The 15,800-nt window shown below is 39.1% G+C and overlaps 1 protein-coding gene across 3 annotated transcripts in view; it reads left to right on the forward strand.

Annotated features, from left to right (window-relative positions):
• kif2a (kinesin family member 2a) overlaps nucleotides 1-15,800 on the forward strand; it is a 95,739-nt gene that overhangs the window by 34,582 nt on the left and 45,357 nt on the right. For all 3 annotated transcript variants that reach the window (XM_052010439.1, XM_052010437.1, XM_052010438.1), the window contains 4 exons: nucleotides 3,539-3,658; nucleotides 6,061-6,161; nucleotides 10,495-10,590; nucleotides 14,587-14,641. In XM_052010439.1, the coding sequence (XP_051866399.1) occupies nucleotides 3,539-3,658; nucleotides 6,061-6,161; nucleotides 10,495-10,590; nucleotides 14,587-14,641 (372 nt within the window). The remainder of the gene's footprint in view (nucleotides 1-3,538; nucleotides 3,659-6,060; nucleotides 6,162-10,494; nucleotides 10,591-14,586; nucleotides 14,642-15,800) is intronic.

Consider the following 15,800-nt stretch of genomic DNA (forward strand, 5'->3'; position numbering starts at 1 on the left):
CTGAGTCTTGAGGGTCATGCCTTCCAGAATGGATCTGCAGTGGGTTGTGTTAGAACAGACATAGGGGTAAAACCTACCTGATCTTGTTCTTGCCAATTTACGTATTGTAGCTGCATGTGTGTGTGACACCAAAAATAACCTTGTGGAGGCAAAGTTCCATCTTCACTAGTGGTCTCTTCAGGTATGACATTAAAATGTGATTTATACCTCACCTAAGCTTTGAGTACTTCCCCTACATCCTCACGCAGGCTGATGTCATTGGCAGACCATGATATTGTGACAAATCAATATCTGGGAAAAATGTGGGCAACAAGCTCTGTCCACTCCCTTAATGAGGTTGCACCAAGACACTGACACTGAGTTAAACTTGAAATCAACACTTCCTCCTTGGTCAAGTCCTTTATCCCAGGCTGTCTAACTAACACTGCTATCATCTGCTGATACCAAGTTCAACTAACTTGGATAAAGTACTGAACTAGACTGACTGGAATTAAGTAGCGCGATCCAATCTACACCTAAGTGTTTTAGCAGAACATAGACCTGATCTGATCTGACCTGACCTGAACTTGATGTCTATTATCAGGTTGTTTTATTGCCAACCTTGGATAGCCAGGCTCTACTTTACACCGAGGGCACCTTCCATTGAGTTTTGCGATGAAACCATTGTGCAAATAGAATAGATTCAGATTTGTGCAGTTTAAAACTATGCATCCAATAGCTGTTGCCGATCATTAGTTGTAACGAAGTTATATTCTGACACAACCTTGTAATCTACCAAAATTTCCTGGATTCTGGAGAGGTCCTGGAGAGTTGGCAAACTGTAAATGTAAGATCAACATTCGAGAAAGAAAGGAGCCAGGAAACAGGAAACTTGACCTCCTTAACCTACTATCAATCATTGGAAAAATGTTGAGAATCCATTATTAAGGAGGTAATAGCAGAACGTTTAGAAAATAATATAACAGTCAAGTAGAATCAGCATGGCTTTATAACAGGGAAATTGTGTTTGATAGATTTGCTTGTATTCTTTGAGGATGTAACAAACAGGATTGATAAAAGGGACCCAGTAGATAATTGAATTTCCAGAAGATATTTGATAAGTTGCCAATAAAAGGGTACATGGGATTGGTGTTATATATTGGCCTGATTAAGGGAGTGGAAAGCAGTGATTTGGGATAAACGGTTCATTTTCAGGTTGGCCATCAGTAACTAAAGGGATCAGTGCTGGGGCTTTGACTAATTATAGTATATATTAGTAGGTTGGATGAAGTGACCAAGTGCAATATTGTCAGTTTTGCAGATGGTACAAAGATAGATGAGTTAACAAGTTGTGAAGAGGAGACAAAAAGTCAATATTAACTCGAAATCCCATTGGAATAATCTGTCGTTACTGAAATCTTTCGCAGTTGGTAGCTTAATACAGAGCGTTTAATACGCTAGCTTGATTTCTATTTTTTATTTGGATGCTTACGTATCAATTTATTTACAAGGCTAACATATTATGGATCCTGAAGATGTGAAAGAAGGAACAGGAAATGCTGAAAAGCTCACCAAGTTGCATTAACAGTCAACATTAACTGTTTCATACTCCAGAACTGCTGCCTTACCTGGTGCCCATTGTATCATTTTCTGTCTTTGTAACTGATTTACATAACTCTCTTTAAAATTCCCAGCAGTACAATACTATGTACTTTAATGGAAGAGATGTATAAGAGAGTAACTTGACAAAAAACATGAAAACAGTTGTAAGAGCTTCACTGGGTTTGGGATCTGGCATTGCAAACATTTATTGTCCTTCCCTAATTATTCTTGAGAAGATAGTGGTGATCCACTTTCTTGAATCACTGCCGTCCTTCTGATGATACAGCAATGATGAAGGGCCAGCCATGCCTATCCAGTTCAGGACTAGTGTGCATATTGGAGGTATTCCTATGCACCTGCTGCCCTTGTCCTTAATGGTAGAGATGCTATCGGACGAGCCTGGGAGGACCTTCTACTGTGGTTAATGGAGCCCTCTCTTGCACTTTATCCATTTCTCAGACTGCTGCTGTCCACACCTCACTCCAAATAGAACAAAAATAGTCCTCACCTTTCACCCTACTAGTCTCCACATCCAGCATATCATCACAGCTGCAGCGAGATCCCACCATCTTCTCCTCCCCACCCCTTTCAGCATTCCACAGGGACCACTCCCTTTGTGACTCCCTGGTTCACTCATCCCTCCCCTTCCACTGCTCTCTGACCACTGGCACTTTCCCCCTGCAACGGCAGGAGGTGCCACACTTGTTCTTACCCCTTCTCTCTCACCACCATCTGGGATCTAAACAGCCCTTCCAGGTGAAGCAAAGATTCACACATCAACATAAAAATAAATGAAGATGTTTTGACTGGAGACCAATTTTTGATTGACATTAACTTTATTGAGTTTTTTGAATCTCACAAATTTAATTCACTTTTTTGACGAGATAACAAAGGAGATTAGTGAAGGCTGGGTGATAGATGTTGTTTATATGGACTTTAGTAAGGCACTTGAGACTTGGGCCCTTGGGCCTCTACGTTCATCAACATTCCATAGTGCCCTATCATTTACTGTATATGTCCTACTTGTTGGGATTAAATTACATGTCAACACTCTGCCCAAATTTCCAGCTGATCTACATCCTGCTACACCCTTAAACACCCTTCCCCTCTATCCACAACATCAATTTTCCTGTCATCCACAAACTTAGTCCATGGTTCCCTGAAAGTGGCAACACAAGTCCACAAGGTGGTGAAGAAAACACAGTTCGGGGCATAGAATATAAGAGTTGGGATGTTATGGTGCAACTTCATAAAACACTGATTCGGCCAAACTTGGAGTACTGTGTGAAGTCCTGGTCGTCACACTATAGGAAGGATGTGATTGTGCTGGAGGGAGTGCTGAGGAGATTCGCCAGGATATTACCTGGATTGGAGGACTTTAGTTATGGAGAGAGATTGGATAGACTGGGCTTGTTTTAGCTGGACCGGAGGATGCTGGAAGATTATGAGAAACATAGGGTAGATAATTAAAATCTTTTTCCCATGGTAGGAGTATCAAAAGCAAGAGGGTATGGATTTAAGATGTGAGGAAGGAGATTTAAAGGGGATCTGAAGGGTAAGTATTTTATTTCAGATATCGACCACTCTATAATGCACTGCCAGAGAAGGTGGTGGACTCAGATACAATCACTACATTTAAGAGGTATTTAGACAGACACTTAAATAGGCAAGGCATAGAAGGATGCAGTCCTAATGGCGGCAAATGGGATTAGTGCAGACGAGCACAAGGTTGGTGTGGGCTGAGAGGCCTGTTTCTCTGCGGTACAACTCAATGGCTCTGTGTTTGCATAAATTTGTATTTGGATTGCATGTGTGAGTGGCCTAGTGTAGAAGAAATCTTGTTCAAAGTAACTCAGTCCAGTTATGAATTGATGAATTTGATCTTGAGAAGCTTTGGTGTTATACTAAATAAGTGACTGATTTATTACGTTGAAAGATTCTTTTTTCTTTCTCCCAGCGGCATCAACAAGATCAAGACCTAGCCAGCTTCCAGAGCATTCGTCAGCTGCTCATCAAAATGGTAGTATTACAGATATCTCTCCAGCCCAGTCTGGAAAAAAAGATTTTGCACCACCATGTAAGTGTAATATAACCTTGCATATGTGTGTGTTTGTGTAGCTTAAATAAAATACTAAGAAGATGGTCTGTGGCTCTTTATGTTGGGAGTGGAGACTGAGTGAAATTAAGGCAGATTTACCACAGAATACAGTGTTCATGGAGTGTGGATTTCCCTATTAAAGCAGTGATTAATTTTTGAGTATTTATTTGTTTAGTTTTATGTAATTTTCATTTGCAGTACTAAGCAAGTGGCCTGCCAGTCTCTGAGTTAATTAGGTAACCAGCTAGAATTGGTTTGCTTTAGTTGCTGTCAGCTGATTCAGAACTCGAAAGTGCCTGTGTTCTGCTCAAGTACATTATCTTTCAAATTGATATGCAGTGCCCACTTATTTACTCCATTGAGGCAGACACATACCCTTAGAATAAGTGTTGGAGAATCTGCCAGACTAGAGGGAAAGGGATGTGTGACTTTGAGTAAGGCAGGTATGGGGATCCAGAAAGTTGCTCTGGAGGATCCTCAGCCCTTGCATTTGTCTCATTCTTGCAGCCAGCATAGGTAAAAGCATGAACTGTAGGGACAATAAGCACACTGAGCAATTCAGATTGGAGGAGTGAGGCAATGATAGGAGGTAGTATATTTAGGGGAATAGGCACAGTTCTACAGCTGCTAGTGTGAGTACCAAAAGCTGTGTTGCTTTTCAGATGCTGAAGTTAAACATATGTGGTGGGGGGGGGGTGTTGTAGAAGAACACTAGCTCCAGTATACGAAAAGTTCTATTTGGAAGGGCTGTAGATAAGGCTTAAAACTAAATAGAGGAAATTTAGAAAGAACAAAATGTTTGTTCAAAGTAGTGAAAGGATAATGATAACCAGACTGTACCGCCCCCCCCCCCCCCTTTAGAATCTGCGTAGTGAAAAATGGTGGGCAGAATTGAAGGCTTTTTAATTCAATGCAAGCACCATTTTTAATGAGGTAGATGGGTATGAACAAATAGCCATTACAAATCATGTTTGCAAAGTGGTCAAGTTTGGGAATTAGCTACTTAACTTTTAGAAGGAATGGACAAAATGGAAAATGAAGAAGAGGCAGCCCTGATTATAAAATTATAGCATAAAGGCAATAGAAAAAAAGGATCTTAGCTCTGTAAATAAAGAGGTAAGATCATTTTGGGTGGAAATAAGAAAAATCAAGGAGTAAAAAAATGTTTGTGGGAATCATCTAAGTACCCCCAAGTAGTAGAGTAATGTAGAGCACAGTATAAAGCAAGAAATTGGGAAAAGATGATAAGGGCAATACAGTAAACATTGGGGGTTACGATCCATGTATAGACTGGGTAAACCAAATTTACAGTAATAGTGTGGAGGACAAATTCTTGGAGTGCATATAAAATAGTTTTCTAGTTTGGTATGTTGAGAAAAAAAATCATGGAGTGCATACATGAACAAATCACAGAACAGGTTATTTTAGATTTGGAATTTCACAATGATAAAGAGTTTATTTATAATCTTGTAGTTAAGCGACATTTAGGAAAGAGTGATTATGTTAGTAATTGATGTAAAGTTTGAAAGTAATTTAGCTTAAATGAAGCTAGGGCCTTAAACAAACTATGAAGTTAAGAAACGGGTTGTCTGTGGTAGATTGAAAAATATATCAAAAGATTTGACAGTAAATGAACATTTAAAGGATTAATATATAGTTTACAACAGACTCAAAACCCAAGAGAAAAAATGGTTCAGCTGTGGCTGGGGGGAGAAAGGTAGTGTTAGATAAAATAAAGAAGTGCACAACTTGCCAAAGCATAAGTGTTGGGAAAATTTCAGAATTCAGCAAAAGGTGACCAAAACATTGATCACAAAAAGGAAAATAGAATACAAGCAAATGAGCAAATTAAAAACAAACTGTTAAAGCTTCTATAAAAATAAATAGGAAAAGTAGTGTGGTCCCCTTGCAGACTGAGATAGGAGAAATTATATTGGAAGTAAGGAAATGGCAGGTACTAAACTAATATTTTGCCTGTCTTTATGGAGGTAGGTAGAAAAGGACTCCCAAAAATGTAGAGAAGAACGTGTAGTGGAATGAATTCCAATTATGCATAGGATACATTTTTTCTTCAACTCTTAGTGTGATATTTCTCTGTGGAGAAACAAAAAAACAATCTGCCTCAAAATTTCTCTCTGGAGGCCATGAAAATTGTATGGCTTGAAATTCTAAAATGATCATGTGAGTGATATGATCTCAAAAATATTTAAATTGATTTGGGCAAAACATGGATTTTATTGTTTCACAGCATGAATATGTGAAATGATAAGTATCTATTTTTGTCATTGATAAAGGAACTTTCTTTTAATAAATTGTGCAGAAGTTTAGAGCCAACTAAACTTAGTTTTTATCCTCTAACTTTTGGTCAATTGATCTTTCAGCCCGCAGAAAATCAAATTGTGTTAAAGAAGTTGAAAAACTCCAGGAAAAACGTGAAAAACGACGAATACAGCAACAAGAGATGAGGGAGAAAAGAGCTCAGGTTTGTATTTATTTATTGGACAAAATGCTTGTCATCTTGCACTTCTATCCCCAGCTTCAACAAGGTCCCACATAATAGGTCAGTTAATAAAGTTAAAGCCTATGGGAAGCTAACGAAACTGGTAAGCTGATTCCAAAATTAATTAGCCCAGTGGGAGTAAACAAAGGACAATGGTGTTTTGTGACTGAATTGTTTCCAGTTGGGTTCTGTGGGGCTCAGTACCATGTCTCTTGCTCTTAAATTTAGGGGCCATAGTTCAGTAGAGACATGAGAAGGAATGTATTTGGAAAGGGCAAATATATTGAAAGGTAGATACAAAAAAAAAGTAGAGGAACACATAAAACTTAAAATATCTGTTCCCAGTTTACTGAAGCTCGCAGGGCAGGTGGTTAAGGTGGTCACGACAAATCACAAGATATATTTTTTATTAACCAGTGTATAGAATTGCTTGTAGGATTGTGTTAGAATTATATAAAATAGCATTTGCACCATATTCTGGTCATGTATAACAGGTAGGATGTAATTGTGTTAGAGAGGGTACAGTGGAGAGTTAGAAGGATGTTGCCAGAACTGAAGAATGCATAGGCTGATGTTCATTGGCACAGATGTATTGACTTGAGGGATCTTGATTGATTGGAATGGGAAGGACTTATTTATGTTTTGATGGAATGGTCAGTGTGCGGGGGCATAAATTTAATATCACTGGTAGTAAATTAGAGTTGAGAAAGCTCTTCACCCAGAGAGTAGAAGGGGTCTTGAACTTGCTGCTGGAAAGAGAAGAGAAATGCTTAGCGTATTGAAACAGTTCCTGGATGTGCATTTAATGTAATATAATCTTCAAGACTGTGAACCAAAAGCTGGAAAGTGAGATGAAGCTGAATAGCTTGTGTTGTTGGGCTAGCACAGACACAGTGAGCAAAATGAATTCCTCTTCTATCAATTTTACTGGAAAATTTCTATGATTTTGTATTTGCACAATGGACCAAATGGTTTCCTTTCCACAGAACCTCAGCTATATGAAGCTATCTGGTCCACTGAATACAAGATCAATATAGTTAATCCCACTGCACTGCCCCGCTCCCCTATATTTGAATAATCATTTTTTCTATTCATCTACCTCTGGATAAATCTTGCTGCAAATTCTTCAGTCCCTTGCTGGGTTCTGTCACAGTTGAGGTTGAAGACGCTCAAAGCGCATTTCTCCAGTTGGTTGCACAGTTCTTCCTCATTTTTCTCTGAACCAGAGTTGGTCAGCTCTGCAATTGAGGAGTTATTCAAGGTCCCAAGTTTTCAGATTCCAGTGACTGTTCAATGGCTACTTTTTAAAGTGTTTCCTTTAAGTGATATTCAATATGGAAGAATACTAATTCATTATCCAAGGGAGTACAATGGGTGATAATCAGCAGGATGTTTGTTTCAGCTGAAACTGCAAGATCTCATTGGACCCAGAGTACACAACCATGGCCACTCATCTTCATTTTTGCCAACGCTCTATTGCATCTATCCCGCTTGTAAAACAGAGAAACAAGATGTGATGATAGACGATTCTGGGACACATTAGATTCTGAGTGTGATTATTTTGGGCTTTTACTTTACTGATCTGCGATACCTCTTCCAAATTTAGCACACTTTTCCACTTGTTTGAAGGAGACTTTGAAGCATCAACTGTGTATTGTGCACACCTTTGCTGTGCCCTGATTTGATGCTAATATTGCAACTAAGTAGGGCTGTCATATTTTGTTATTGATTTCTTTTCAAATCATTTCAACTTACTTTGCTACTTCTGGAAACAGTGAAGAGTCAACAAATTTACTTTGAAGCTCAAGTCACAAAGGCCAGTTCAAATAAGAATAGGTTTCCTTCTCTGAAAGACATCAGTGAATTATTGTGGATATTTGCAACAACCTACCAGCTTGATAGTTACTTTTATTAAGACCAATTTATTTCCTTTTTCTTTTAATTTAATTCAGGTTTTATTCTGGTAAGATTTAAACTTGTATATTTCTATAGTTCCATATTCTTGAAGTTTTCTGTTTATCCAAAGTAGGTTACTTGAACACCAGATGATTAGCAACTTATCCTATTTACTGGCTACACTAATGTGCTTACATGGTAAAAGATATTGTGTTGCCCATGTGATGCCCCTTGGAATTTTTCTCTTCTTTCAGTGCCACCAAGGAACTTGTTTACCCCTTTGTGCTGTTACTTCCTTTGGTTGAAAGTGGAAAATTAGTGTTTTACCACTCAGTATCATAAAAGGAAGGAAAAATTGTGAAGAAGTGGCAAGATCTGTGATATTTGTCTATCCAGAACTTTTCTTTCAAACCTTTTTATATGATGTCTTAACAAAATAAATGATCATGCATGATAAATATTGAAAAATAATTCTGGATTTCTGATTTCCTGAATTGGCTGACCTTGGTAGAAGTAGAATGCCTATTTGTTCCTGAAATGGGAATAGAGGAAAATTGCCTTCTAATTATAATTGGATATTGCATGATTTCTGCTTTAATCAGTACAAGAAGTCCCCGGATTACGAACGAGTTCCGTTTTTGAGTCTGTTCGTAAGGTGAATTTGTATGCAAGTTGGAACAGTTACATACAGTTCACATCTAGCGTCAATTAGTCCTAAATCACTACAAGCTTCAGTTATTTATTGCTATATATTAAGATCCAAATGGAAGTTTGATTCCAGTTTCATTATCATTCCACACAATGTGAAGCAATCTAAAATACAGCATAACTTGTTATCACTGGGACATGTGAAGACTGTCATCAGTCTTATGTGCGTTTGGTGCCATTCATTACAGTACGGTACTGTGGAGGTACAGTTACCACATTGAGTGAATTTTGTGTATTTTCCGACTGACGGACAAAATCAACTTAAGGACATCTGTAGAAACGGACCTCGGTCATTACTCGGGGACGACCTGTCGGGGGAGAGCGAGTGCTGGATAGATAGATAGAGAGGGATAGAGAGATAGATATGGTGGGTGGGGGCAGCGGGAGAGGGGGCTGGTGACCATTCACGGCGTCCCTCGTCATTTGGAACTCTTCGAACATCCCTGCCCCGAAATAGCGGTACAGACTGTAACACATGAAATCCACGATCCAGCCGTCCGCCACCTCCATCACCTGGAAAAAGTCAACACTGACAGGCAAACCGTTCTGCGCCCAATTCCATGCCTTCTTCCCACCGTTCGTAAGTACGGGCGTTCGTAACCCGGGGACTTCCTGTATTCCATTGTCATTGTGGCTAACAGTGGGTATTACTGAATCAAAGGCAAAATAATGTTACAATAAAATCACATTAGATAAGTAGTTTTATAGTGTATGAGCTATAACAATTTATACAAATGTTACATTTTGGAACTTGCATGGCTCAGCATTTGCCTAAGTATTCAGGTCCTTGCAGTGGTTAATTTTTGAAGAAGGCTTAATGTGTCATTGTCTTTCTTTGCTTGGTCTCATCTCTGTTTATAAACCTTTGAGTGTTCTGGTGAACCTATACTTCAATCTTTGAATTCTTGGAAATATTAAACTAACAGGACAGAAGGAATGTTTGGCCCATTTATGTTCTTGTCAGCCAAAAGAGGAGCTATTTGGGTTACATTAATTACTCCATTTTTGGTCCATAGCCTTGTTGGTTACAGCTTTTCAAGAGCTCATTTGTTTATTTTCGAATGTAATGGAGATTTCTGCACCAAATACCCTTTCTGGCAGTTGGATGCAGACCACCACCACTGTCTGGGTAAAAACATTTTTCTCAAATTTCCTCTAACCCTTTGATCAATTACCTCTTGTCCCTTGCTAACTACCTCCTTGCCAAGGGAAATAGTTCTTCCTGTTCACTCTGTCCAGGGCTCCTACAATTCTGTACATTTTAAATAATTCTTGCCTTGCTCTCCTTTGTTTCAAAGGAATCAAACTCAGTTTAGATATTTTCTTTTCTTAACTATAATTCCACAGCCTTGCATCATACTTTTAAATCTCCTCTGCACCCTCTCGTTTGTTCACCACCTCAGTTGTCCTAGTGCAGGGATTTTATTGACCATCCAATCTGGCCACCCCAGCACAAACTTGTGGCCTTTATAACTGTTTGTATTCTAAAAGAATGGAACTGTAGTCCTGGTTGAAGCATTCTCTTTTTTCAAATATTTTGCTTAAGGTTTATATCCTCTTTTTATTCTTAAATGATTTTTTTCTTCACTCTAGCAAATGATTTTTGTATTGTAGAACATTTAGAAAGTTAGAAACACGAAAGCCAAATGCCCCATTCTACAGCCACAATCTGGTACTGTATACTTACTTTGATAAATTATGTGTTTAATAGGATGTTGATTCTACAAATCCAAACTGGGAAATCATGTGCATGATAAGAGAATTTAGATCAAGTCTTGACTACCGACCACTTACAGCTGCTGATCCAGTAAGTTACAAGTTTAAGCAAGCCTATGGTTTGAGTTTTAGTAAAATGACAGGATCTGAGAACATTGTTTTGAGTTTGCTATATACAAATTTCATGTTTAAAAGTATTGGGAAGCTATTTTAAATTGTTTATTTGAAAGTTGAATGATTCTCGATGCAATTTGTCTTTGTTATCAAAGTAATATTTAACTGATTTTTCACTTACTGTACAGTTTTAAATTATCTTTTTGTAGCTTCAAACATAACAGAACAGAAAGTGGAGAAAAGGAGGCCATGCCAATTTATAACACTCAGTAATATCATGACTCGTTACTCAGTAATATCATGACTCGTCTGAACTTTCAGACTCAGATTTATTTTCACTGCTATATGATGTGAAATTTATTGTTTTGCAGCAGCAGTACAGTGCAAAGACATAAAATCTATAAATTATAAAAACAAATAGTGCAAAAAAAAAATGGAATAATGATGTAGTGTTCATGGATTGTTCAGAAATCTGATTGTGGAGGAGAAGGAGCTGTTCCTGAATCATTGAGTTTGGATCTTAGGCTCCTGTACCTCCTCCCTGATGGTAGTAATGAGAAGAGGGCATGTCCTGAATGGTGAGGGTCCTTAATGATGGATGCCGCCTTCTCGAGGCACCGTCTTTTGAAGATATCCTCAATGGTGGGGAGGGTTGTGTCCGTGATGGAGCTGGCTGAGTCTATAATCCTCTGCAACCTCTTGCAATCCTTTGCATTGGAGGCTGCATACCAGGCTGTGATGCTCTCCACTGTACATCTGTAGAAATTTGTAAGAGCCTTTGGCGACATACCAAATCTCCTCAAACTCCTAACGACGTAGAGCCACTGGTGTGCTTTATTTGCATCAGTTTGTTGGGCCCAAGATAGATCCTCTGAGATGTTGACACCTAGAAACTTGAATCTGTTGACTCTTTCCACCACTGACTCCTCAATGAATTCTGGTGAGGTTCTCCCAACCTCCCCTTCCTGAAGTCCACAATCAGTTCCTTGGTCTTGCTGATGTTGAGTGCGAGGTTGTTGTTGCGACATCACTCAACGAACCGATCTATCTCACTCCTGTATGCCTCTTCATTGCCATCTGAGATTCTACCAACAACTGTGATGTCATCAGAGAATAGATGGTGTTTGAGCTGTGTTTAGCTGCACAGTCATCAGTATAGCGAGAGTAGAGCAGTGGGCTAAGCATGCATCCTTGAGGTGTGCCTGTGTTGATAGTCAGCGAGGAAGAGCTGTTATTGTCGATCCGCACTGCCATTGGTCTCCCGTTGGCATAATGCTTTTCTACCTGACCCCATGACCGTTGATTCCTTCTAAGCTAGCATCTACAACTGACTATGTTAGAGAATGTCAAAGATGTCACTCGGGCTGGGGTTGGGCTGGAATTCCTCCTCATCTCAAGCTTAAGTGGCTGACCCTTTATTCTGAGACTCCACCACCTAGTTTTCACAACATATACTCTGCCATGTCTCCTCTGATTCTTGACTGTTTCTTTGAGATCATCTCTCATTCTTCCTGTAGAGAACCAATCTGCAAAGTCTTTGTTCATAAGAGAGACCCCCCTTCATTCCTGAAATCAATCTGAAGAATCTTCCCTGTACTTAAGAAGAATAAGATTGTTCACAGTGCGCCAGGTGTGGTCTCATCAAAGACCGATATTGAAACGAGATGATCTGTTTGAATTGTGAAAAGGCAGTTTGATATTTGAAATGTCTCTTTATCAACTTGGTTTATATGCTTCAGTGTCTTCTTTTAGTTTCTGAAAAGTATGTGTTAGGATATAAAAAAAACATACATTCATATTTTTAGAATGCAGTGTGCTTGCTTTTTGTGGCATTCAAATTTTACACTCATTCCCTGCAACTTCACAGTAATTTCCAGATCTTGCAAACCCAGGTCCAAAGCCTGGAATTAATGCCAGAAGTCTCCCCTACACTGCACTTACCTTGTCCAGGCACAGACCATCTTACCTGTCCACTGTCCTAGGGGTGTTGTTGGTTGTCAAAGCTGCAGTTGATTTTGAATAGTTTTAAATGTCTCTGATGTTTAGGGACATTTAGAAACTATTAAAATATAAGTCATTTGGAAAGTTAAGAATTACTTTTTAAAAAAATGATGCCTAAAAACACATAATTTAAACCATTAAAATAAAACAAAATATATGTATTTTCAAAAAAATGTAACTTGCTTACCCTTTTGCCCCTAAATTTATGTCAAGTCAATTCAAGTTGAGTTTATTGTCGTGCACAAGTACGATAAGGTACAGGTACAATGAAAAACTTGCTTGCAGCAGCATCACAGGCACGTAGTACATACAGAATATAAATTATACATAAATTAGTCATAAATTATACAAGACAGTAAAGAGAAAAAAAGACTGCAAAACAAGATATTAGTGCAAAAGATCCCCACAATTAGAGACGAGTCCATGGTAGTGCAAAAGGTGGTCTGTAGTGTTTTGTTGTGCAGGTTGTTTCAAGAACCTGATGGTTGTAGTAAAGTAGCTGTGGGACTTTGGACCTCCGTACCTCCTGCCTGATGGTAGCAGCGAGAAGAGGGCATGACCCGGATGGGGTGGAATCCTTGATGATAGATGCCTCATTCTTGAGGTAGTGCCTCCTGTAGATTCTGTCAGTGATAGGAGGGCTGTGCCCGTGATGGACCTGGCTATGTGCACTACTCTCTGCGTCTTCTTGCATTCCTGTGTGTTGGAATTGCGGTACCAGGCTATGATGTAACCAGTCAGGATACTTTCAACGGTGTATCTGTAGAAGAGTATTTAGTGACATGCTGAATCTCCTTAAGCTTCTCAGAAAATAGAGGCACTGCCATGCATTCTTCGTGACTGCAGCTACATGCTGGGCCCAGGACAGGTCATTTGAGGTGTTAACCCCCGGGAATTTGAAGCTGCTAACTTTCTCCACCAATATGAGAACTGGTGCGCGGTCTCCCGATTCCACTTTCTGAAGTCAACGATTAGCTCCTTGGTTTTGTAGATGTTGAGTGTGAGGTTGTTATTATGGCACCATTCAACCAGGTGTTCTATCTCACTCCTGTACAGTGACTCAGCATCACCCGTGATTTGGCAACAATAGTGGTGTCATTGGCAAATTTGTAGATGGTATTGGAGCTGTGCTTAGTCACACAGTTATAGGTGTAAAGAGAGTAGAGCAGGGGGCTAAGCATGCACACAGTCTTGGGATGCACCTGTATTGATGGTCAGTGAGGAGGAGATATTGTTACCGATCCGTACTGATTGAAATCTGCCGATGAGGAAGTCAAGGATCCAATTGCAAAGGGAGGTACGGAGACCCAGGTCTTGGAGCTTTTGTAAGGCCTTTTGAAATCAGTAGGGTCACGCCACAAGATCTGTGAGGATTCTTCCTAGCATATTACTGAGGAATCCCACCGAACCAGTGGTGTAGTAGATTAACAAATTAGGCCTTCCAAATCCTTCAGTAAGCCCTGAACATCCACGTTTAATTGCTGATTTGTTGAAATCTGGGATTTCAGTTTGTGGTCAAATGCCAGTGAGTTCCAATCAGTAACACTGACAGTAGCCGTCAAGGTCAGTCCCATTGTTAGAGAACATGACCATGGTTGTATTTCATGCAGCAGTATAATGTTTATATTGAAGTAACTTTAATTAACTGCTTTGGTTAAGTCCAGATGTTTGATTTGTTATTACTATTGGGGAGGAGGTACAGTAGCCTGAAGACCCACAGTCAATGTTTCAGGAATAGCTTCTTCCCCTCTGCCATCGGGTTTCTGAACAGTCCATGAACACTACCTTGTTAATCCTCTTGCACTATTTATTTCTATTTTGTAACTTATAACTTTTACGTCTTGCACTGTACTATTGCCACAAAACAACAAATTTCACGATATATGTCAGTGATAAACCTGATTCTGATAACCTAGAAGTATGCATTATTAGAACAGTCTGTGTTGCAGCTAAAACTTCATTGTTCTTTTAGATTGATGAACAAAGAATATGTGTTTGTGTAAGAAAACGACCACTAAACAAAAAAGGTAAAGTCAATTTTAGTTTATTTTTTTAAGCTATAATTTGGTGACTTTTTATTCAAACTCTAATTGGTTTTTAATCAAAATTTCTTCTAGCTTAAGAACATAGGAAAGTACAGTGCTTGGAAAGAGAGTGCATTGCATACACTTGGCACTATAAATTAAAGAACTCTTTACATTTTATGATTTTTATGCTAGTTTGTACCTTGAGTTTGTTGTCACTGGTCGCTCTTTATTGTGGGCTTCCAACTGCTACAAACCAGAATGAGCTGTATTCTGAGGTAAGTCTACCAAGACTTAAAGGTTGAACAGAGAAATTAAAGAATTCTTATCAGTGTTCTTCCTGTTGGATATACCAAATACTGTCTCTTTTCTCATTGGCTTTAGTCGTTTCTTTTAGTATGGTTTGAGTTATATAGCAGTGGAACCAAAGAAGTGTCTTCTTCTCAGGTAGTCCCTCAGGATTGAGGATGACTTTCCTTCACTCCAGTTTTGTGGGTTCTGAGGGAACTGGCTATTCTTTCACTGATGGGCCCGGTGGTGGCTGACAGATTAGGCAGATGATTAGTGAGGTAGTCTGCTTTGCTGCTCATGTAGCACCTCTGTGCTCCTGATGTATGGCCTTGAGATTCTCAGTGCCATCATGAATGCTCCTTCTCCACTTTGAGCTGTTATAGGCTAAAGATTCCCAGCAGTGGGCATATTATCTTTATTTAGGCACATCCTTTATTCTCTTCCTCCATCCTCTTGGTAATATCTTTCCATGACTGAGCTTGGAGAAGTTTACAATAAAGGGGAAAGCATTTCAGCCCAATCTATTTGACCCAGTCCTTTATGAAGGTAATCTAAAATGAAAGCAATCTAAATCTATTGGTACCAATTTACCTTGTCGTTCACAAGATGTCACCATGCCCTTGTAATGAGTTTCAATGTTTTCTGGCAGCAAATGTCACCTGTCAACCCCTGCTTCCTGAAGCTCAGGTTTGCTACTCTAGAGAACAGTGCAAGCCTGAAATCTTTGTCTTTATCCTGACCATTCTCTAATTTTCCAGCTAGTTTTATCTGGGGCATTATTATTCCTGTTGAAAACAGGAATATTATGTTGCAAATTATCTGTTTATTAATTTACTTTATCATTTTGTTTAATGAAATCTTAATCCAGGCT

Source organism: Pristis pectinata, chromosome 2 (genome assembly GCF_009764475.1).
Source record: "Pristis pectinata isolate sPriPec2 chromosome 2, sPriPec2.1.pri, whole genome shotgun sequence".
Lineage (NCBI taxonomy): Eukaryota > Metazoa > Chordata > Chondrichthyes > Rhinopristiformes > Pristidae > Pristis > Pristis pectinata.